The sequence below is a fragment of the Poecilia reticulata genome, linkage group LG13 (assembly GCF_000633615.1).
Source record: "Poecilia reticulata strain Guanapo linkage group LG13, Guppy_female_1.0+MT, whole genome shotgun sequence".
Taxonomy (NCBI): Eukaryota; Metazoa; Chordata; class Actinopteri; order Cyprinodontiformes; family Poeciliidae; genus Poecilia; species Poecilia reticulata.
Window position 1 is genome coordinate 17,945,396 of NC_024343.1, and position 25,264 is coordinate 17,970,659.

General features: G+C 41.7%; 1 protein-coding gene across 2 annotated transcripts in view; it reads left to right on the forward strand.

The window, feature by feature from the left end:
• Window positions 1-2,053: 2,053 nt before the first annotated feature.
• map3k10 (mitogen-activated protein kinase kinase kinase 10) overlaps window positions 2,054-25,264 on the forward strand; it is a 34,501-nt gene continuing 11,290 nt past the window's right edge. Inside the window, exons 1-2 of one of the 2 annotated variants that reach the window (XM_008425774.2) lie at window positions 2,054-3,002; window positions 25,063-25,243. In XM_008425774.2, coding sequence (XP_008423996.1) covers window positions 2,054-3,002; window positions 25,063-25,243 — 1,130 coding nt within the window. Of the gene's footprint in view, window positions 3,003-17,425; window positions 17,607-25,062; window positions 25,244-25,264 lie in introns of those variants that run through there. The other variant, XM_017308211.1, reaches the window with a different exon arrangement.

The following is a 25,264-nucleotide window of genomic DNA, read 5'->3' on the forward strand; positions in this document are numbered from 1 at the left end:
AACGAATGAATTATATCTTCAGTGTTATCAATCCCTTGTTAATACAAACATAACATTGCTAATTATGTCATTGTATCAGCTGCCAAAATGATGTAGGTCAGAAAGAGAGACCTTCTCAACTACATTACCCACAATGCACCAGCACCGTTTCTCATTATTTTTACAGAACCTCCCTCTCTGCCCAGGCTGAGGTGAACTGCAGATTTGCACACGCACGGAGAAGGGATGACCAGAGATGAAAACGCATGCAGCGGCCATCCGGATGACTTGAAGATCGAAAACATCGGACGCGCTCGCTCCCGTGAACGTGCACGCCACAGCCCGGTGTGTTTGGATGCAAAGTCAGCCCACAGACTGACAGCTCCGAGCTCGGGAGCGGAATAGTGGAGTCTACGCCTTATTTGGAGGATAAAACCCGCTTGGATACGGCGAAACGCTCCGGAATAATAACATCCACTAAGCGGGAAGGACCGCTTTAATTTCATTCTGAATTTAATTGGGGTTTCGAATCCTAATGAAGACGCCCCTGCGACTGTTTCTGTGGATGTTGCTGCCTTCAGTGTCCAGGTTAGGCTTCAGGATAAAATAAAGAAGTCAGAACCGGAAGACGCGTCATACACGTATCAGAATATTTTGTATTATTATTATTATTATTATTTAGAAAAGGACATGGCTACAGTGGACTCGGGTCTCAGCCAGCTCCATGCAAATCTTCGCTGACAATATTTTCCACCTTACTGAACCGAGTGACAGCCTCCATCTCTGCTAAAGAAGATATTTACACAGCCTCCGTCACAGCCGAACATGCAGTTCTTCCTCTAAACGTGACACAATAATGATAAATGCTTGTATTTATCGGTCTCCAGCGAAGAAGGACTTCTCCTGCAGCAGACCTAATGTAGCCCCGCAGCAGCAGAGGCGATTGATGCAGGCCGCTGCGCACGCACGGAGGCAGGTTTGTTGCGCTCAGGCTGCTCTGGATGCTGAGCATGGTGCCACTTCACTGCCCCGCAGCAGTCACTGAGTACCTGCTGCCACTCAGCCGTCGGCCCGTCTCTCTCATCCCCGCTCAGCTGTATTGAAATGGACGAGGCCCCTTTGTCTGAAGCCTTTCAGGGACGCTTAACCGGCTAACGAGGTGGCCATGCGTGGATAGGATTTAGCCCGGACCGGCTCGTGGAGATGTAGGGCGAAGATATCCGCGGATATTTCAACGCAGAGGAGAAAGCAGCCCACATTCATGGAGACGGCTGGCGGGGGAGGTGCATCGGCTGGATGAGAAATAATGTGAACCCCCGCCCCCCTCTTGCACAGAGGATTTCACTCGGCTCATGCACTTGCTTTGGCTGTTACTGGCAGCCTAATAATTTATTTTCCTTACTAAAATTAATCTGACAGTCAGCTGTGGCTTCATTGTCAGGCCAGCAACTGGTGAAGCCGCCTCCGATCTCTCAGGGTTCATTTTTAATTGGCTGAAATTAAGCAAACTAAAGCCAAGAACGAAAAGCTCCAAGGTCATAATTGAGCTCAGATTTTATTTTATTTTGTTTTTTATTGAATACGTTTCCTAAAACCTAGGAATGAATTATTCACAGTTGTGTACATCCATCACTAAATATTTGCATCATCTAATGCAAAACCACAGGGATGGCAATCCGTTTTTTTTTATATAAGTAGCCATGAATACCTACTGTTTTCTAATTTACTGAGAATTTGTGTCAGCTTTCAAAAGACTCATCAGTCCATGCAAACAACCCATTTTCTAGGAAATTCTGTCATGGATCTGCCCTGCTGCCCTGTCATTGTTTGACCTGAAGTACATTACCCCTGTGTGAACCTGCCCTTTGGCAATACCTCCTACTTGCGCATTGTGTTGCAACTGTACGATTTAGCACAAATTCATAAATGAGATGCAGTGAGGGGGGAGATCCCCTGATCTGGGCTCCTTCAGCTTGGTCGAGACCACTTCATCTGAGTCCATGGGCCTTGTGAGGATTTTGTGCCTGAGTTGACACAGGGCCAGCCCAAAGCTTCAAACAGCAGTGAGGCTGCCATGAATCCATACGGAAGAACAAGCAGCACAGCCACCCCGCAGCTGTCTTGCACCAGCTGTGGGGGCTGCTGCTCACCGCCTCCACCTTGCCTTGTCCGGCCTGGGCCCCCGTCCTCTTCGACCACTACCTCCTCCTCTTCCATGCCCCCGAGCATGACCCCTCCACCACCAATGTCCCCCGCCCCGTTCGTGCAGGTGGAGAATGGAACCAGCTGGAACTCCTCTACCGTCTCGTCCTCGGACTCTCCAGATTCCCATCCTGGTCGCCGATGCGGGGTTAAAAACCCCAACTCTTACTGGACGGCGGTGTTTGATTATGAGGCCACGGCAGATGAGGAATTAACCCTGCGACGTGGTGACCTGCTCGAGGTCCTCTCCAAAGACTCCAAAGTGTCTGGGGACGAGGGTTGGTGGACAGGAAAGATCCAGGACAAGGTGGGTATTTTTCCGAGTAACTATGTCACCAGAGGAGACGCTGCAAGTTACCAGCAGCTGAAGGTCGGGAGCCTGGTGGCGGTTCGGGTGAGTGATTCCCCCTTGGAGATTGACTTCTCAGAACTGACCCTGGAGGAGGTGATAGGAGCCGGCGGGTTCGGGAAGGTGTACAAAGGAGTTTGGCGGAGAGAGGAGGTCGCTGTGAAGGCTGCCAGGCAAGATCCAGATGAGGATATTAGTGTCACAGCGGAGAGCGTGCGGCAGGAGGCCAGGTTGTTTTGGATGCTTCGTCACCCCAACATTATTGCTCTCCGCGGGGTTTGCCTGAAGGAACCCAACCTCTGCTTGGTAATGGAGTACGCCAGAGGAGGGGCTTTGAACCGTGCACTGGCTGGAAAAAATGTTCCCCCGAGGGTTCTGGTGAACTGGGCCGTGCAGATTGCCACCGGCATGGATTACCTGCACAACCAGGCGTTTGTACCAATCATCCACAGAGACCTCAAGTCCAGCAATAGTAAGTACTTTAACTTTTAATAATTTGTACTGATGAGATTAGCAATAACCAAAAAGGATTTCGAGGATTTTGGCTCATTACAAATATAAAGTTTGTTTGTTGACCTCTCTTGCCATTACTCCATATCTTTAACATTAAATGCACTGCAGTTAAAATAACTGTCAACAAGCTTTTTCATAGTGTACTGTAATTGTTCTTTTAGATAGAGGCTCTCTATTTAGTGGGTAAAGGTTATCGACTGATTTTGGTTCAAAGCATGTCCACCTTTTGCAAAGTCATATTCACCAGGATAGATGGACATTTATTGAGTTCTTTATCTTTGTCTGGAGGGAAAATGTGTTATAAACTGTAACTCTTAGTTTATGACATCTTCAACCCCCTCTGACAATAAATCCACAGTTGGGGCTGTTGGCTCCAAAGAGCATCAATAAATCTGATAATATAATTGAATTTGAGAACTGACAGCTGTACAATCACACTGCTTGGTGTAAGTTTTCACAGTCATTATCTATAGTTAAAAGCCGTTAAGGCAACTTCTTACTATACACAACAGATGTATAATGTGTAATTTTAATGTGTCTCAGGGCATCTCAGGGTAACACAGAGACACTCAGGATAAACAACCACACATTCATACTAGAGGTGTGCCGATCGATTATTATTACAATAATAATCGATCATAATTGGGCCGATTTTTGTGAAAAAGTGCATGATCGGCGATCATTGTCTCTTGTTGCCGATACCGATCACCTGCATCTCATTTTGCAGCCTGCCTGTGCAGCTGGTCTCCTCTTTCCTTCACACTGCGCCAACGCGCAGCAACATATCCTAAGCGATGTGGAACTATAACACACTGAGTGAATGGGGAAGTTTGCATGTTGCGGCGGAAAATTGAAGCACGTCAAAATGCATCAACACAACGAAGCTGCTCTCGCTGTTGAACCGCTGCTACGCGCTACAGGTAGTAATATTTCACAGACGGAGCACCTCTTCTGCTCCACCTGGTAGTGTGGAGCAGAAGTGACTCTCTTCTGGTAGTGACTCTCACACCGAACCTATGCTTAAAGCTGCTGCATCTAACTTAAAAAAATACATTTTACATACATATTAAAACTTTCGCTGTCCTAACATGAGACATATAATCTCTAAAAAAAAAAAAATCGATCTCCTCCCTGTTCTGCATAATTACTCCGCTCAGTCAGAAACAGCCACTCAGAACTAGCAGTAATCAGCTAGCCGCCATGCTATCAGGAAGTTTTCATTCAGTAACTCAGGATTGTTTATTGTAAGTTAAGTTTTATACTTGAATTTTTTTGGCAATGTTGAGAGGTTTTATTTTGGCTCTTTGCATTATTTAGCCTCTTCAGAGCCTTCATATGTTATCAGTCTGTTAAAGACAGTATTACCGATAGCAGTACAATTTGCAGAATGCCTGTTTTGTTTAGTTTTCTTCTTGGAAAAAAAAGTTTTTGTCTAAATTAAGGTGAATTCATGGTTCCTTTTTCCACATAATGTAACCGGTAGTGTTTATGATTTTAAAAAAAATTATGTAATCGGTAACTGTGATCGGTATCGGCGATCAGCCCTCATGGGTGATCGGTATCGGCAGGAAAAAACCTGATCGGCACATCTCTAATTCATACCTAAGAGACCAGTTACTTAAAAGTCATATGTTTGGACTTTGGGAGTACATGGGGAGAACATGCAAATCCAAACATCTTTAAAAACTATTTACATGAAAGCATGTCTCTGACCTTCCCCTGATTTTACTGAAATCAAGCTAAAGCACAGAAAGAACATTCTGTTTGTGGATTTTTATCAATGCTCCTTAAAAGTAGAACATTTTCAAAGTTTCAATCCATCGAATGAACATGGAATAAAAACTTGATGAGCTTGAGTTGGAAAAAACTGACTGATTCTGATCATTGGTCAATTGACTGACAGATGTTTACTTTCTTTATCCAAGTATGTTGAGTGACATGTTACTTTTATTTCCTCATCGTACTTTTAGTTGTACAATGCATGATTTTAGTTTGCTGGGACAAAAAAGATTTCCACATTCTTTATTTAGAAATGATTAGAAACAATCACTTCTAGAAAATCGTGGAAATGTGGTGATGTTTATAACGTAGTTTGCATTGGAAAGCGATATGACAGCTTAATGTTTTTATCATGTAGTTTTACATGAAGATGGAAAACAGCCTCCTCTCTTGCTATCTCAATAAAAGAACTGGACTGTAATCTTCCAGATATAATCTCAGACACTGATAACATTTTGCCTTTCATAGCTGTTGTATTGAGGGAGTTGGAAAATACAACATTTCAGTTTACAAGACTCTTCTGCTACGCATCACATTATCAGTTGTAGTGGAGGAATAAAGCACATATTTGTTCTCTTTCTCTCCCAGAGCAGCACAGCTTGACTCAACTCTTTACTGTTTGTATATGAAGCTGTTGTCTGGGGGCAGTTTGTGATGAGAGCATTTTGTATTGTGCCATTTATTTTTTCTATCAGATGAGATGGTTAAAGGTATGAAGAAAGAAACTTCCCACAACATATTAATATTGAGATTCACATTTACTGAGAATTATAATGGTAATCTTGCAAAATGAGGTTTTCTGATCCACAGCGGCTGCTGAAAGGTTTTGGTGATTTTAAGAAAGTGAAACCATGATTTCTAATTTCAGAACTTAATCAAGCTTTGTGGTGAATTTTATCCCTTGCAATTCAACTGAACAACAACAAAAATATATTTTAATGGAGGGAAATTCTAAAAAAAAACCAACAAAAATGGCTGTTTTACTTTGTTTAAATACCTTTTCATTTAATTTCAGCTTTCATTGCATCTTTTATTTCAAAAAAGATGTATGAGTATTATGAGTCGATTGGATGCCATCAAGGTATCAGTCAGGAGAAGATTACAAAAATGCAGCATTGCTAAAATTTGACATTTGTACTCACTAATGAAAAGACGAGATGTAAACTGGTCATTTGGATTGTCCAGTGTCATATGTTTATACAAAACGAGGTGCTAATTCTAATTTTTGTTTAATAATAATTGTGTTCCACACATGACAACAATCTTCTGTATTCTTTATATATCTGGAAGAAGGAGTATGGCAAAAATAATGGTCCTTCCCTTCCAAAAGCAACTTCTAGATTTTGCTAAATTCTCCCAAAACCTTACAGAAAAATTGTATGGTGTAATGAAATCAGACTGGGATTTCCAAATGGGAAGTTTGGCACCAATTATCACCAAGAACCCACAGTAAAATGGTGGTGGCAGAATTATCTTCTCTGATTACTTTTCCTTTGATTCTAAACTTTTGTCACTTTGGATAAAATCTTTAACAGCCTTTGAAATACTAGTCAATTTTAAAACTAAATCCTTATGCAATGTATGTCTCAAATCATGCAACAGCTTCATCTGAGACAAATTTAAGTCTTGGAAAGTTCCATGCTAGAGTCCAGGAAAAAAATGGACAGATAATCTGATAGATAATATGCTCTGAACGAGAGAAGTCCCCACAATCTGACAAATATAGGAAAATATTTGCAGGCTTAAAAAGGGCAAAATTAGTTGGTTAGAAAATGGGATGCTGATAGAATCATACCAAAGAAGACTGAAGGCTGAAATTAAATCTAAATGTGCTCAGCAAGATATTCATTTAGCAATATGTAACCAGGTTATTGCAATTTCTATTCTGCATGTTTCAACAGAGTTGATTCCTAAAGGATAGATGTCACAAATGATGTTAAAACAAGTTTTTAAGAGCTTATCAAGATGTAATTTTTTTGACACAAAACCACAACAATGTAATCGCGGTGTGAACAGTTTTGAAAGTCACAATATTTGCCTCACAGGTGTTTGATTTGTAGCTACGACTAGGGCAGATATCAGGTTGCTTTGTGGGAGATAATTTAACGCAAACAAGAAACGACTTATTCAGTCAACTTGACTTCTGCAACCATTACGTTTTTCTGCTTATTCTTTCATGACATTGTTTGAAATGTGATCATTTCATGTTGCTATGCGACTTTTTTTTTTTTTTTTTTTTGAGGCGCTGATTGAGGACACTGCAGGAGAAACTTGAATTTAATCACAGCAGGGAGGCCTAAATCCTGGAGAATTGGTCTCTCTCTGCCATCTTCTCCCTGTCACCTCTCCTCCTCTCTCTCTCTGCACCTCCTCCTGCTCTCTGTCGCCATCCTCCTCTTGCCTCCCCTCCTCAAGGAGAGCAGATCTGCTCTGCAACTCGCTGGGCTATTTTTGGGGCTTTGTGCTACTTGCTGTTTAAAGACACAGTTACAGTTGTTGGAGCACCAAAAAAAGAAGAGAACGAGAGTCCTAAGTGCGTGTTTCTGGGTGTGCGTGCAGGTGTTGCAGGGCGCCTGTTCGACTGGAGTGACATGCGTGGAAATACGGGTGGAGTGTGAAAGATGCTGACTAAAGGCCGCTCAGACAGCGAGACAACAGAAGCCTCTGAAGGCTTAGTTGGTCTTAAACCCACATTTCTTCCATCTTATTCATCTTCCTTCCTCCCTGCGCAGATTCAAAATGCAGAATCATACTTGCATTTGACAGCAGAGCCTGGGCAACAACTTCATATAGTCGCCCTTCCATGGTGACACGGCTGCTGCCTTTTGAGTCACTGAGTCATACCACTGCTAGCCGCTGTCAGCTGCTGTATAAAACACCATTCCTCTAAGTTAAAGTGTTGCCTGTGTGAAAATAGCTGCAGATGAAGCGAAGGAATGTCTCAGGTAGAGATCTAGGGCTGCAACTAATGATTGTTTTAGTCCTGATCAATTATTCTGAAGATTAATCAATTAATCAATAATCTGATTATGAAATTGGCACATTCTGCAGACTTTTCATTTAACCACTTAAGCTTTTTTTATTACACAGTATTAGAAATGTATTAAGAGTCAAAAGAGCAAATGATTTATTTTCCTTTTTAAAAAAATAAAATAAAATTGTTGTTGCCTAAATGCAATAACGTAGGATTTCATTAGCGTACGCTTGATCATTTAGGAAAGGATGCATCTGCAGCTACAAATACTGTCTTAATTTTTTTAAATTAATAAATGGATAGCAAAAGACAGACAGACAGACAGACAGAGAAGGTTTTACTGCTCCGGCTGTGTTGTTCTTGTTGTCAAACGACCATTTTTTAGTCTGTATCCTCCAGTTAACGATTAATCAATCACCAAATTAATTCACGATTATTTCAATAATTGATTAATCATAATTAATTAGATTAATCGTTTCAATCCTATAGAGATCCAATTGAATGATATAAATGGGAGAAAATCCAGTTTGAACCATAACGTTCTGTCTGACACCCACGATGCATCGGTGATGCCCAGAGGGTGAAACAATGGGAAGACAAGAGAGCCAATGAGCGAGGAGATTGACAGAATACCCGGGTGGAATAGATTGGGTTATGAAGAGTGAAACAAGCTTTTGGAGCCGTATGAGAGGAGACCGATGGGAAAGAACAGGAGAAGGAGAGCGTGGGGGATAAACAGTGGGTACGTCTAAGTTTAGGGTTACACCTTGGCGCATTGTTCAGGTGCGCCGGTCTCAGGTGTCCCCTTCAAACCGCCAACGACTTGGCATCAGCGCAGCTACAGAGCAGCTCGAGGCCCCCCGAGCTTTTCCTCCGTCTCCCATCAGCTGGCTCAGTAAACAGGCTGAAGGCGCCTGAAAGGACCAAAAATATTCACCAAACGTGATGCGTTATCCAGACTCAACGTGGCTTTAAAGCCTTGTTAAACACAACAAAGGATTCTTATTTTCAGCACGGTCCAGATGCTTTCTTCTAAATTTATCCCATCTCGCTCCACGTCCCCCCGGTCTGTTGATAGTTGTGTGTTTGTGCAGAGCGCCGCCGATCGCTTGGCTCGCGGCGGCAGCTGAGCGTCTGACTGTGTAACGGAGATAATTTGACTGCCGTGACTGCCTGGGAGTGATGTCATGGCATGTTTGTGTGCTGGCAGGTCGTTGGCCCCTGAGTCATCCCTTACCTGTCGCTCCGATGCCGGAGCAGCCTCTGGTTTGTCAGAGCAGAGGGCTCCAGTCTGCTTAACTTGGCTCCAAAAGACAACTTAAGTAAATGAAAAGGATAGATAGAGTCACAGGATAGATGTCTGCTTGTATAGAATAGAAAATAGATCATTTAGATAAATGTTAACAGCACAAATTTTAAGAAATATATGTTAATCATCATAAAATGAGCAATAATAATCCCTAAGTGGGTAAAAAAGCATTTTAGCAATGATCTTGTTTTCAATCTGTAAAATGGCCAACTTTTGGGACATGGGACAGATTAACTTAAAAAATCGGACAACTTGGTTAACGGTGGTTATAAATGCTTTGTTCAGATGCAAGCCAGATTCATCTTCCACTTCACATATATGTTGTATTTTGTGTGGTTATTAGTAAAAAAAAAAGATCTCCACAAATATGCTCTGAGGTTTGAGTTGCAACGTCACAGGATGTGTGACCAATATTATCAGTGGTCAGTCCTTTCTCCACACCTTTACAGTGTTTAATTGGTAACTCTAATGACGAGTCACCGCTAACCCAAACTCAAATGCAACATGGCGCCCAGCTGCTGGAATCAGCAGTTTACCAAACAGCAGCTTTGTTGGTTTTGTCCTTTGAGTTCTGTGTACTTTTGTATCAAACTAAACGACGACTCGGGAGTACATAAAGTAAATATAACTAAAGGATTTTTAAAACATGCTTTACTGTTATGTGTTCATTTTTATTACCAAGATTTATCACCCCTGAGTCTAAATAGGACATGAGACAAATTGTCGTTCCTTTCATCCACTCCTAAAAATGGGATAGAGAAGTGAACATACCATTCAAGTAAGTCAGATGCGTTTTGTTCTTCACAGGTTCTGACATAATCTGTAAGGAAATAACTATATAAGGAGTTAAAACATTTAAAATGGCTAGAACTGCGATAACAACTCTGGGTGAGAAACTGTGTTTATTTTGCCACCATGCACAGGGAGGAGGATGGCAACGCAAGAAAACCAAGTCTCCAAAGCTCAGGCAAATATTGGACCTTTTAAACATTATTTAGATTACAACGCAGAATCCACAAATACTTGAATCCCCCTCTAAAAGCGCTTATAAATGTCTATTTTGGTAAATATACCTTACTATGCATTAATATGCACCTGGAAACCATCTTAGCACTACCAAAGAAGCTCACAACTACAGTCTCCCTCATCTTCACTGATATGATTTTAGCCAATCAGCTCTGAGGAAAATGAATGTCGCTCCTGGATTGGCTGCTTTCCAAATGCCAGCATGTCAACAAGCATTGCGGCTAGCTATTGTAGCTTTCCAAGCGGCATTTTCTTTTTAATATTTTCGGAAAAAAATTCACAAATAGACACATTTCTGACACACAATTTGGAGCTGCGTTCCATGTAAAAATCCTTGAACGGCTGAATCCATGAATACAGAAATGCAAATGGGCGACGGTTTGCTGTAATTACTTGGGTCTGATACCAAGAAGAGGCCTTTTTCTGTCCTAAAATCATGAACGTAAATGTGGATTTTCCTAAACTCTGCTCAGATTTTAGCTGGAACATTGTGCTAAGATTGACCGACTTGTCATCAAAAAGTCCAGGTGCAATCAACAATGAAATAATGGATGAATATGTGACAAATAACCCCAAGCCCACTGTTTAGTACAGTAGAGGAGCTATAGTGCTGTTCATTACAAAAAGGCATGCAGTGCCAGTTTATTTAGAGATTAGTAGATGCAGTGAGTCATCTGCAGGTAAGACGATACAGGTGACGAGACGACCCAGTGCGACAAAACAACTAGACTCCCGCCGGGACATATCTGAGCTGACTGCCTGGTCTTACAGATATACAGGCCCAACATACAGAAATGGCTTTATTCTAATACTGAAGCTCATGTTGGGTAAAACCCCTCCATGCTAATGTTGCTGCAACAAGTGAGCTTGTGTAAGTGGCACTTTCATGGATCTCCTGTGATGTGCAGGCCAATACCGTAAATAAAAAGACAAAGAGTGCCTGACATTACCTGCTGTTTTGAGCGCTCCAGCTTCAAATGGAGGCGGTGTTTACACAGTTAACAATCCTCTGAATAGACCGACCCCGGAGTCTCACAGCTGGCCTGCTAACTATGCCAGCATTTTCATTACAAACCAGATCGGATAAATTAATTTCCATTGATTTTTGTCTTCTTTTTTTCTCTCTTTCATAGCGAAGTATCAAAGCAAAGCCACGACGACACCAGCAAAAGCCCTGCACACAAGTGCTGTAATAGCTACTTAACAGATTAGCAGGCCAAGATACGGTGTGCGGTTGCTGTCAGAGAAAAGTCCGACTGTGTGTGTGAGAACGTGAGAGTGAGTCTGTTGAGGAAAGGATTAGAGCGGTGGCCAGTGCCGGCTGCTAATCCCCCACAGAGACAGAGCGGAGGCCGAGACTGTGACTAACTGGGCTGGATACTGGGAATGCTGTTATCACACCATCTTTGACCCTGGGGGGTGGACGGGTTTTATGAGCAGAGATATAAGGCAGCGCATGCAGTTTTCAAATGGAAATTTGTTATCAAACACGGTCAACAGGCAGGACAGTGAAGGATAACTGTGTGTTTTATTGGGATTATTTTATTTTTTTTATTAGTATTGTAAATTTTATTTTTTTGGCTTAATCTTTTTTCCTGAACAATTTTTTAGATTTCGGTGTTCCAAATCATAAGACAATATTACTTATCTTAAATTGTTATAATGGAAAAATAAATACTTTATTCCAACTCTTGATTAGGTTTGTGTCTTTTACACCAGTGTCAATTCTTAGCTACCATTTAAACCAGTATGTTCAAGTTTTTTTTTATTTAAGTTTTATTTCACCAGCAAAATCCCATTGAGATAAAAATAAAAATAAAAAATCTGTTTTGCAAGAGAATCCTGGCCAAGTCTGGCAGCAGCAGTTTGTCCTTTTTAATTTGTGCATTTGGATACTAAGTTACATTGCAGATATTGGAAATGTTATTTCTGTGAACAGTCAGTTGTTAAAGGAAACATTACTCATTACTCAGTTGGTTTTAATTTTACACCGATGAGGAGTGTTAGAGATGAAAGTGGTAGAAAAGCAAATAAAACTCAGTCTGGCCTCTGTTTGTGTTTTTGTTTTTGAATGTGTGTATGTATTAATGGTAACCTGGATATCAGTTAATGTGGATGAAAGTGAAAACATTGCCATTTGTTGTAGAGGTTGTAGCTGACTTAAAACTTTGTGACCAATACAGGTATAAAATAAGCTTTTTTTCTTAGCTGTTCAGTCTTGAGTGGTTATTATCTATTTGCGTGAAATCACAGACACACTAAATTGTGACTAAATTGTTAGATTTTGAGATTTTAAGCATCTTAGATTAGCAGTTAGCACTGTTAGCTAAGTAGCAGTTTCTCTTCCCTAAAGAATAGGTGAATTGTTTTTTAGCTCTGTAGAGCTGCAATCGACGTCTGAAGAAACGCACCTCTCCCGACTAAAAACAACCAATCAGAGCTGGGAAGAGGGTCTTAACGCTGTCACTCAACCTCATGTACTTGCTGCTCAATGGCAGAGATACAACTTAACGTCAAAGGAAAACCGTTTAGCTGCTGTCATTGGTGGTAATGCTAACTAGCCTAGCATTCACAACAAGATCTGCTGATGGGGAAAAGCTGTAGCGATAGCAGAGAGCAAGAGGGAAAGGAGAGAGGACAAGCAGCACCACATGAGATTGTGATTGACAGCGCCAAGACCCGCCTTCTGACTCTGATTGGTCGTTAGCATTGGGGGAAGCAAATTTGTTTTCACGGATTATCCATCTCAAATAAAAAATAAAAAAAAGTTTTTATCTAAAAGTTGCATACTGTTGCTTTAAGTGGTCCAATGTAAGATCTGCAGAATGTACCAATTGTTATTATTTTATTAATCGTCAGAATAATTGATTTTATAAAATAATCGTAGCCCAAATGAGTGGGCAGTAAAGACTTTTGCACAGTCCTTCAGATTCTGTCATCGTTCCAGATTCGGTAGCGATGTCTTTTATAGTCGTTTTGGGAGCATGAATGCAGGACGGAGTGTGGGTGAAGGTCGTGCAGCAGGACATGCTGTACTTAGGGCAGAGATCTCAGACTTCTACCATCACACATGTACAAACGCATACGCACACACACGCTGCACCACCGCAGCAGCAACAACGAGGCCATTCTCACAGAGCAGACAGAGAGAAAGAGAGCTGGGCTCACAATGGCAGGAGTCACTGTGAGGGAGCGGAGAGGCGCGGTGAAGAATGGGAGATGGATGCAGCGAGGATCGACTGTAGGCTGTGAATGACTGAGCGGAGAGATGGATGGAGCCGAGGCCGGACGGGGAGAGGAGCGGAGCAGAAGAGGAGTGGTTGTAGGAAAAAAAAACCCTGAGGGCTCAGCAGGGAAACGGGCCAGAAGAGAAGAGAAGAGGAGGAAGGGATGAGTGGAGGGAAAGAGGAGAGCGTAGGGTGAGTTAGGAGAGGAGGTCAAACCATTTTTCTTTATAACAGTGAGACCGCTGCAGATTAAGGCCAACATTCTCAACGCAGGCTGCAGGCTTTATCTACGTCTTTATGTACTGCGGCCCTCGTTATGCTCATTCGTGTTCAAGTCAGCTGGAGACATAATGTAGGAACTGCAGAATGTTTTGGTACGAGATGATGAGGAATCCCCTGATAAGCCGGCAGAGTGATTCTGTTGTATTTACCCCAAATAATGTCGGTATTACAGGCAATCATGGCTTTTTATCCATATGGTGGTATGTTTGTGACTTTAAGCTAAAGCATAAGTAATAAACACGTTAACTTTTAACAGAAGTTTTCAAAAAGTTTTTTTTATTTGTAAGTAGTTCTTTTTGTGAAATAGAAGCTCTTTGTAAATGGATTGATTTTTTTCTCTTTTTAGCCCCAACACAGGGTTAACTGTTCTTTTTACAATGTCTTTAACATTTTACCTAAGATGTGTAGCTTTATCATTGATTGTCACTTTTTATCTATGAGACTGTGAATAAATCAAACCCCGAATCTTTTTTTTCCCAAAAAAACAAATGTTGAAATTGCTTATTTAAATCATGTTGAAGGCAGTTTTGTTCCAATAATTTGGTTTTATAATTAGCCTAAAATGTTTGATATAGATATTCAAAGTCCTAAGTTTTTCTTTTAAATTGAAATAAGGTCCACGAGGTTTCCCCCAGAAAACTTGCTAAGCCAGGTGTTTTTGGACGCTCAGGCAGTCCAGCGACCCGTCGTGTTTTTGAGTTAAACAGTTTTTAGAGTTGACAGGAAATTTGAAAATATCACTTGATAATTATGCATTATTGAAAGACTGAAAGATTAATACGTGAACACCAACTATAAAGTCTTAAAAAAATGTATAAATTTTAATAATACCTAAATAAATAAGCAATGCTTAGCCTGGTGGGGGCTCAAGTAAAGCCTGGTGGCCCGCCAGGCTTATAATACACTGAAGAAAACCCTGGTCCAAATAAGGATGTTCGTATTTATAATTGAGGCGATGTCCCAACTTGTTTTGGAAGTGTTGTCTGGTTCTGCTTAATGATTTTCATAGACGCACCTTGAATAATGAACAATTGAAACCATTCGTTCCACAATATAAACGCCTGGATTTTTTACGTCCCGGCTACGATAAGTTTCTGCTAAAGGAATTTCGGGAGGAGAGTGAAAAGTATTTATTGCCTGGTTTATATTTATTGACAACATTTGATCTCAAACATCATGAAACGTTTGGTGTTGCGATAAGAGTTTATGACCGTTCAGATCATCATTCATGACTTTGAACCTTTTTTTTTTCCACTGTGAGAACTTTGCCTCACTGTCAGTAGGTTAGTTTTCCTCCTTATTGGTGAGAGAGAAACCAAACCAGACGCTGACACCAATCAGAGACTCAATGACTGCTTTATTACAGATGAATACACACACACTCGAGCGCCCACACACACATACTGCTACAGTACGGTCCGCTGCTGCCAATAGGGAATCGATTGGACACCAGTAAACAGTGGGAATGCTCTGCTCTCTTTACTGGACCTGTCAGACGGCTGACACAGTTTTACTGTACGTCATTGGAGAACAGGTTCACCTAAAAACTCTCAGTCTGGTTTGATCCTTCAGCACGTCTGCTGTTTTTACTGTCCGAATGTGCGGTTTACACCCTCTGCATGTAAACATCGCATTACATAATTGTGGCAGATTTGCATGAGCAGGCAGACATCTTATCATTTTTTTGTCTTTCTAAAAAACCTGTTTGCAAAGCAGGTCTGGAGAGGTGCTCTGAGTCAGCAGACGTGCCAAACGTATTAAAGCAAACACAGGTGGTGTGCTTCTCAGCGCTCGTTTGAAAGGTTATTTGCCATAAAACATCAAAGGAACGAGGAGCAACTGGAGCAGAAAATAAGACCAAGAAAAGCAACTAGTTACTTCTTTACTCTATTCATTATTTTATTTTTTTTAGTTTCAGCTTGCAGAGGCAAAATGTTACAAAGCTGCTAATGCATAAACACCACATGACGCTGGGAATGGGTCCTGCAGGCAGAGCCGGACATGTCGGTGACGGGCGCAGCGGCGCTTTGTGGTCAGCTGGATGTTTGCTGGCCGTTGACTGCAGTTAGAGGGTCATTGTTGTTGGCCAGCAGCGCCAGCAGCAGCTGCCTGGCACCCAGAGAGCGCCGGCCGAGCAGAGGGCCGGGTGGTCCGAATCAACGGACAGGCTGCTGGAAGACAATGCTGGTTCTGACTGAAAGGTGTCAGAATAAGAAGGATGTTGTGTGTAGGGGGACCTGCAGAGTCACAGACCAGACGGAGGAGAAAACTGTTAACCTTGAAGGACACGGCCCGGTTCTTTCTTTCTGAATGGTTTGATTAGCCCAACTATGAGTTTAATGGGTTGATTCGGCTTGTGAATTCTATGGTTTAGCATCTGTGGGACTCAACATCTGGAGACCCCAGCTCACTGCTCTGGAGAACCATCAAGGCCACTCACGGCAGCTGCCGTCAGGCATTTGTCGTAGCTGAGCATTGTCCGTCATTTTGACTGATGGTGTCACAATCTATTTTTACCGATGGAAATGACTGGTTGCTGGAGCCAGGGACTCTGTTGATGCTTGAGTGACTGGGTCTGATTTTACCTAATCCATGACATCTTCACCAGCAATAAAACGTTTTTAAGTTTCCTCTTGCTCCAACTTCAATTGGTCAATGTTTAGAACTATGGCCACGATGGACCAAACTACAACCACGGCAGACTGCAATCCTAAAACACCGCAGATAGTTGACGTCATCGGCGTCCTTCTGATTGTCCAGGTTAAAAATCAACCAGAGAAATTGTGTTCAATGGGAGAAAGCCCAGACGGAGTACTGAAGGAGATGAGAATTGAGCAGAATTTTGTGGGAAGCCAATAAGCAGGCTAGCCAAACATTTTCCTTCAGGATTTACTATTAGAGAGAAGAATTTCAGCTAGAGGTCCAGGTCCTGAGGGAGCAGAGCAGCTGTTAGACCACATCTGACTGTGTTTACGATATTCTGGATTAGCTTTACACCAGATTTAAGGAGATCGTCAACTTTCAAAATGTTCCACATTTGTCTTGCCAGTAGGCCGTGGATTTTCCCAAGAGTCTTTGGGATCTTCATGATGTTTTTGGCAAATGTGAGATGGGACTTTGAGATCTCTTTGGTCTGCTGAGGTTTTGACCTTGCTTAAATCCTGAACTGCGACCTTCAGCGAGGCGTGAAGCGTTCTGCACTTTAGTTGATGCTCCTAGAACACTCCACTGCTCTCTTGGCGTGATTGTGGCACCACTATTCACATTTTCTTGTGGATAATGCCTCTCATTGTGGTTCAGAAATGGTACTTTAACACTGTTTCCAGACTGATAAAAGGTCAGTCGCTTCTTCTGATCTCTTCCTGAGTTTCTTTAGATCAGGATTTTAACTTGCTTCCTGTTAGAAAGATTCGGTTTTTATAGTTTTTTGATTTTACATGTCAAACATGGAAAATTGAACCAACAAAATATGATTAATTAACCATTTAACCATAGAGGATAATTAGGAAAGCAGCCATATTTTTAGACGGGACCAAATGAAATTGGTTGAATGGCACATTTCGTAAGTGCTTCAAATATCGTGGTTAGGCATTTAACACGAGGCTAATTTGTGTGGGATTATTACGGCAATAATATGAAACAAGCTGCAGTTACGGAACAAAAAGAAGACGGCGAGGAAGATGAGAAGACTGAAAGAAGCTGGAGGAATTCCCACACCCGTAAAAACTCTCATATTCATACCACCCACACACACACACGCACACACACAGATAGCTGTACCCGACTCGTACAGCTCATTTAATGCAGCCATCTCTTCTGAAAGCGAGCCCGCCTGGTCACACGAATCTGGCAGCTGCGTTTTGTGCAGCGACAAAGCTGGTGGCTGCGGGGGGAAACCGTGCTGCGGAGCAACTCGGGATTAGAGCCTCTGAGGCCCGTGGTGGTCGGAGCGGGAGCCAAGCCGAGGTATCGATGACATGGGAGCGCACTCACTAAAGCCGCGGTGTCAGAGCAGGAAAATCGAAGGCATGCAATGGATTAGATGCTTTATTTTTTTTTAACCCAAATGAAGTGTTGTTTAAATCCAGTCTCCACTTGTGATAGTTTCTCTGTTTTTTATTTTGTATGCACTTATTGTTTGTGTGCGTGCATCATAACTTGAGTGAAGCACACACATGAAGGGAGACAAAGACTTGTGTGTCCTGCAAGGAAAAGGACCAAAGCTTTTCCTCAAGTCATCTCTCTTCGCTTCGCGACGATGGCATCTTTTCATCCGTGCATTTCGTCTTTCTCACACAGATTGTGTCCTGTATTACCTCGTCTCCTCTCTCATTTTTTCTTTCTTAATTTTTTTTCCCCCAACCTTTTTGCTCCTTTCTCCTAATATTCAAATGTTCCTCTTTGGCTCCTTCTTTCTATAGTTCCCATCCCCCATTCTTCATCTCACACCATCACTGTTGCTGCTGCTTCATCCTGTCGTTTTGTTCAGTCACCATCCCTCTCTGAGTGACTCCTTGTTTTTATAAGCTCTGCTCAGTCAAGCTTAGCCAGCATCTCCTCCCATCTCTGCTTCGTGGGGTGCTGTGATTGTCGTCGGGCTGACAACAGCTGCAACAGTGGACAGGAAGGGGGCGGGGTGGGGCTGATGATGATGATGATGATGGTGGAGGGGTTTCTTTTTTTTTTCTTTCCTAAATCCTGTCTGCGGTGTTCCACACGGACCTCCTCTAGTGCCTGATAATTTATCATAAACCAGAGTAAAAAACATTTCATGGTACTTAAGTTCATTTCAAACTCTGGACTGACTGATGTATTTTAGATCAGTCATTTAGGGGGGAAAAACGGGTTGTATTTCTCTTGATACCGGACATGTAAATATCTGCCGTACTGACGTGAAGGTTAAACAAAAACAACGGAAAATGTCAAGGGGAAAACCTGCAGCGTGTCCCTCTGACCGGGACATCGGGACACCTCGGGGAAGGAAATTAGAGGAGTGGATCCTCATAGGGGCATGAGGGCGCTCAGGCCTCCTTTCCCCCCAGTCACGGTCTTGGTTTGTGACCTCTACACCTTGTTACCATAACAACAAGTTAATGACACAGCAGTCTGGACTGGATCTTTTTCCTAAACAACACAACTCAAATGTGAAAACGAACTGTTTTAGTGGAAGTTAACCACCGCGGTTTGGGTCAAGACTGAGCGGCGTTGTGCCGTTCGGTGGCGCAGACATTTGCATGCATCTACTTCCTCCTTCCTCCGATATGAATAGGAGTGGGAGCGCCCATCAGCTTTCCTAGATGAAATCTTCAGCTTGGCTTTCTTCTAAGAAGCTCAAAACGAATAAAAAAAAAGAAAAGAAGATTGGAATGAAAAAGTTAATCTTGTGCATTTTGGTGTTGGGATGAACACCAAAATACAATGTAAGGATATCCTTACATTGATGGATAGATTTTCATTTAGGTTTACTCTAATCTTTAATTTTGTCTGTGTTTATGCCTGCTTGCTCTGTTTTTCAGTGGCCCAGCCAGAGTCCTGACTTGCTGATATTTGTTTCTCCACAGTCTGAATGGCACAATTCTGATCTTTTCACACTCCCGCCCCCAAAATCTAAAAATTCCTTACAAATATTTCAAAATTAATGCCACAAAATCTATGGTTTTGATGGCAACCCCCCCACCCCCGAAAAAAAACAAACAATCACAAAATCCTGGATGGACTGACTAATGTGAAATGATGTTCAGTATTATTTAATACTAGAAAAACTCACTGAATGCTGAAACAAACAGCTATTTATTGATATTTTGACACTTTAATGGCTCTTATCAATACATTCTTGCACAACCGGCCCTTTAGGAACATTTAAATTTTTGATATGGCCCAAAATGAAAATGAGTTTGACAGCCCTGCAATAGAGCGACAGGAAATAAAACATTCAAGTGAAGTAAAGCGACATTTGCTTGGCTTTTGTAAACATGTTTCTGCAACAGGCTTGCTGAAGATGTTCCAGTTTGGATTGTCATCATCACTCCTCAAACAACACTCATCCACCTGCAACTCTGGATCAGCTGATCCCTGACGGAAAATCTCTCCGCTGACAGCTCAGCGGGCCACGCCCAGAGCTCCAGCTGACGGCGCTGACATTGTTTATTTAAGGCGAGGCCTCGCAGAGAGATGGAGAGAGGAAGAGGGTGGCACTTTGCCTAGGCTGCTCAGAGATGAAGTGGATATTTGTAGAGCCACGGTTCATCATTTAAGTCGGCTAAAAAAGCAAATTTTTAGCTATTTGTCGCTAATTTTTTCACAATGCATCATGAGTTTTTGGAAACTTGCTCAGAACTGGTATGATTTGTTGGGGTTTTTTTGGTAATAAACCCTTTTCAGGTCACGCTCTGTCATCCTCTATCTGCATTCCTCTGCTGTGAGAAGTGTGTGTGTGTGTGTGTGTGTGCGTGCGTGCGTGCGTGCGTGTGTGTGGGCCGGGAGTTACTGTGTCACCTGTTCCCAAAGCACTGACTAACCGGCACAGGAGATTATTAGTGAGATTAAAGTTCAAGTAGTCAATGGTCCATGGGTGTTTGAACATTTCCCAACCCTCAGATAGGGTCAGAGTCCAAGGATTTAGGGAGGAGCGGCGGAGGCAGCAGCAGCAGGGAAGGCAAACAACCTGCTCTGCTCTGCTCCCCGAGGCTGCAGAGTTTCTGATAGCTGATCAATACATGCAGTCATGTGAAAAAGTGAGGGCACCTCCATAGACATGAAAGACATTCTCCCATATTGATATCTAATCTCTGAATCAGCCCCGTCTTATTTCTCTGCCTCAGTTTTTGGTTTATTTATTATCTAGCTACTTGTAATTTTTCTCTTCACACAAAATTAAAACTGCATACTTCTACTAATACTCGCCAAATCATTTTTCTAGAGCTGCTTTCCTGACAGTTAGGGATGCACCGGTGTGAAAATTTAGGGAGATATCGATATCCGGTATAGATTTTGCTAATACGGCCGATAAACGTTATTTCCATTTCGTTACCTTTTAGAAACCTTAAAAAAAAAAACGAGCATTTTCATTCATTCAACTATTATTTAATCAGGAAACCTATTAAGAACGGGTTCTTATTTACAATAACGACCTAACAGGGAAGGGAAGCATGTAGTGGGACAAACAGCCACACAAATATAAATACCACATGACCAACCTCTTCTTCTGACCCTCAAAAACAAGAAAAAAATAAATATTGGTTGTTAATATCAGCCCAGATTTATTCATCCGACCGATACGATATGCTAAAAAACTACTAATATCGGCGATACCGATGTTAGCTACGATGTATTGTGCATCCCGACAGTTTTCGGGATGAGTTTTCCTTTGAATATGGGATGTTTCTGTGCCTCCAGTTTCAGTCTTGCTGTGGAGTCTGTGGGAGATCGCAGCATTTGTAGAAATCACGTTAATCCATAACCAGTCTGAACTGATCACTTCAGTGCTCTGAAGTTTACTACTTACTGTACACAAAATATCAGTATCTCAAAGAACTGCCTGAACTGGTGCGCTATATTTGGTGATACTAGCTGCCTAAAAGGTTGTAGGAGGGCATTAAAATTTTCTGGTAATTTAGAAACTAAAACTAAGTTGTTTCATTGGTAAAACAAGAGATGCAGGGAAATGTAACTTTTTTTTTATTGAGATGGAATTAAATGTATTTTCTTTTTCCCCTTACTTAGTTAGCTAGCTAGCTGCTTAAAGTTAGCTAGCTAGCTAGCTAACTTACGTTTTTAATAAACCCAAATTAGCCTTTAATTATTTGCTAGTCATGTTTTTATCACCAACAGGATTACATTTCTTACTAAATATAAGAATGATTACATCATTCTTACATAATGATGTGATATAATGTTAGTTTTAAGGTTTACCAGTGCGAAACATGTGGCTAGTAACACATATTTTTGTGCTTTAGGGATTTTAAAAACAACATTTCTCGTTATTTCTCTCAGCCTACTTTGCGGTAACATTTCCAACAGCGCTCATAGTGCATCGTTTAAAAGCCACAATTTCCTCGAGGTCGTGTTCTTTTTGGTCTTGTTTATTCCTCCTTCCTCTCGGAGGCTTTATGTCTACGTTTCAAAGCCGTCCGCTGAGCCGATCTGGAAGAAACGCCGTCAGGAGGGAAAACCTGAGGCTGGATGATTGAACATGTGCAGGTGGTGTTAACTAGCAGCACAGAGACGATCTGGGGGCAGCAGATGATGATATTTACTTACATCACAGAGCCACAGTGGGAGCGAAGTCATTCAGTTTCTGTTTCCATTCAGTTTGTTTGTGTTTCTGTTTGTGTAACTCGCTCCGCTTTCCTACCCTGCCTTTCTTTTTTTGTGTGTGTGTGTGTGTGTGTGTGTGTGTGTGTGTGTGTGTGTGTGTGTGTGTGTGTGTGTGTCACCCTCTGCTTAAAGTTTTTCTCTTAAACTGTATCAAGCAAGCCAGGAAAGGAGGAATCTTATGGAAAACATACCCATATGAGGATTTCTGTGGTCGTGACTCCCTCCGGCTGCTGCTCCTCTGAGACACTGTCCACTCCAGAAAGACAGCTGTCCCTCACAGTTATGACAGTATCTGAACAGAAAAGATGTCCAGAGGAGGACTGGCGCTTATTACCTCTGGAAATATTTTCTTTTTGACATTTTAAATGCTTTGTGGCTGTCCAATGTTCCAGTGGTCAGTGTTGATTGGGAAGATGGATGGAGGCGAATATCATGGAAACCTGTTAGGAGACTTGAGTCGGGTGCAGAGGTTCACCTTCCTGTATGCAACCACGCTAACAGCCAAAACTAGAAATGTTTCAGATCACAGAATATGTATGTGTTACATGACAGACCTAAATTTAATTGAGATTTAAAATTTTATTCATAAAAAAATTCATTCCGACTTATTTTTGAGCTGTTTCACAAAAAGGAATGGTACAGAAAAACTAATGGTGGAGAAATATCCCCCAAAAATGGTAAAAATTGCAGGAAAAGATCCTGATTTTGGGGACTGTACGCACAAAACACATTTTGGATTTTTCGGAGTAAAAACTAAAAAAATCACATATGGTTTTCCTTCCATTTTACATTTTTGTCCAACATTATTAGGATCTGTCTCATAAAATCCTAATAAAACATGCTGAAGTGCTTGATCTACACTGGAATGTCACAGTTGCCGTTTAGTCTGAAAGCAGAGTTGGTTTGTTCCTTTCCGTCTCTACCGTTCTCGTGCCGTCAGTCGTTTATCCCAGCTTGTCCAGTTGTTGTGACGATGGTCGCCGTCGTATTGGCTGTGGCCCCTTATTGGACGCTCAGTGTCGTCAGCCAATGAATGGTCAGACTTGAATGTTTCTGTTGACCTTTAGCCCCTGTGACGGGCGGCAGAGGGAGAAGCAGGAAACAGTTGCAGGTTACCATGACAATCTGTTGTTTAGGTGGGGCTGGGCAGCTCTTGTGGGACAACGGAAATATCTAATTTATTTTGGTTATTTGGTAAAAGAAAGAGGAAGAAATCAACTGAATCACATGCAGGTGTTGGACTGAGGCGTCTTTTCTATTTGAAAAGACGCCTCAGTCTCTACTCTCTGTTTACAAAGTAAACAGAGAGTAGATTTCAGAAATTTTAGTCTCTATTTACCGAGATGATGTAATGTCACAACCTTTAGTCGTTAAATCTTTACTCGGGGAGTTATGAATATATTTTTGACGAGATCGCAGCAGATCCGATGTGTCATTTCATGAGGAAGGATTTCTTATCTGACCACATACTGATAAATGAAAGCAGGACTGATGATTGTAATTTTTCCATAGGTATTTTGTTTTTGTTTATTGCTATTTTTTTCTACCCTGAAATTAAATAACTTATTTTTCATCAACTTTTGATTTTAAAATGGGCATAAAAAAAACATTGATGGAAACACGGCTTAAAAACAAAGACGGCTCGTTTTCAAGGCACCGAAAAACGTGAGTTTATTGCTAATTAATTATTTTCTCTTTTTTTTTCTTTTTTGTGCTTTTAGAATCAGTGGAGGCATGATGGTAGTAGAAAAATGTGCAAAGAGAGAATTTTAATGAAGACTTTTCCTGTTTTTGTCATTTAGTTGGGTTCTTCTAAATGAAGAGAAGACTGTAACAACTTATGAGTCTGATAAACGATATAAGCATTGTTGAAGCTGGAAGTCGGTGTCTTCACTCAGGAAGCATTTAAAACCTCCATCCGCAGATATAACATATAAAATAGAGGTGGATCTTGGCATAGAGTTGGCTAAATAAATAATTGATCAGCATTTCCTGACCTGAGATCAGTTTTCTGTTGCTGAAACTGGTCTCCTAGCAAACCTGCGGGCAGAGAAAAGCAAAGAGCCACACCTTCCATCATGTGACAGCGTTTTCTGTGTGTCTGTGCAGGAGTGCATGTGTGTAAACAATAACACGGCTGTGTGTGTGTGTGTGTATGTGTGCGTGCGTGTGTGTCTTCTTGTTTCACCGCCCTTTGCATATGCCTGTAGATAAGTGAGAGAGAGAGAGAGAGAGAGAGAGAGAGAGCTTCCCCCGCCTGACTTCATACGAACTGTGTGCACTCCAAACATTTCCATAAGCCGGCTCTCACACGGAAACGGAGGAGGAAGTCACACAGAGAGGGACAAAGACGGGGAGATCAGCTGAGTGTGTGACATTCAGAGGGAGGCTGTGTGCGAAAGTGACAGAAACGACTCTGAAACGCAGCTGGACTGTCGAAAACACACCTGGAGCTTACTGCATACGGATATTTAATGTGCTGTAGAAATGACGCATAATCCTTTTATTTTTATTAAATCAGACTGAACTTGACATGTTTTTGGTCACTTTATTTCTATATGTTAAATACCAGAATAATAATCTAGAAAAGTAGTTCTCATTTTCATAAAATGTAGAAGTTTTTATATATAATCATTATGTTTGAATAGTTTCCTCAGACCACAGGACATGTCTTTAACCTATTTAAAGCGGCAGTATTATGTATTTTTAAGGAACATGATGCCATTTTTATAGCATAATCAAGTAACTATGTTACCTTCAGTTAGAAAAATGTTGTGTATATGAAATGTGACTTTTAAGAAATTTGACTTCTTAATTTAACACCTTGAGATTGGGCCTCTGATCACAATAATTTTGTTCTGAGGTCTGTACTCTCATTTTGCAACAAAATACGTCCTTCTGTGGGAGCCGTCCCCTTGCAGAACATCATATTTTCAGGCATTTGTAAAGATAAACACGTAGTACACATAACTTTTAAAGCAATTGTATTCATTGTCCAAATCTCTTATTTTTTTTTTAACACTTCTTTAAAGCAGCAGAGGAAAATTTTCTGTGGCATTAACTACCGAAACCAAACGGCTGATTTAATCTGGTTGCTCTTCCTCAGTCCTCATCCTGCAGCCGGTGGAGCGGGACGACCGGAGCGGTAAAACCCTGAAGATCACAGACTTTGGTCTGGCCAGAGAGTGGCACCAGACCACCAAGATGAGTGCAGCGGGGACTTACGCCTGGATGGCGCCGGAGGTCATCAAGCATTCTCTGTTCTCCAAGAGCAGCGACGTGTGGAGGTATCAGTGTCGTCCGTCCCT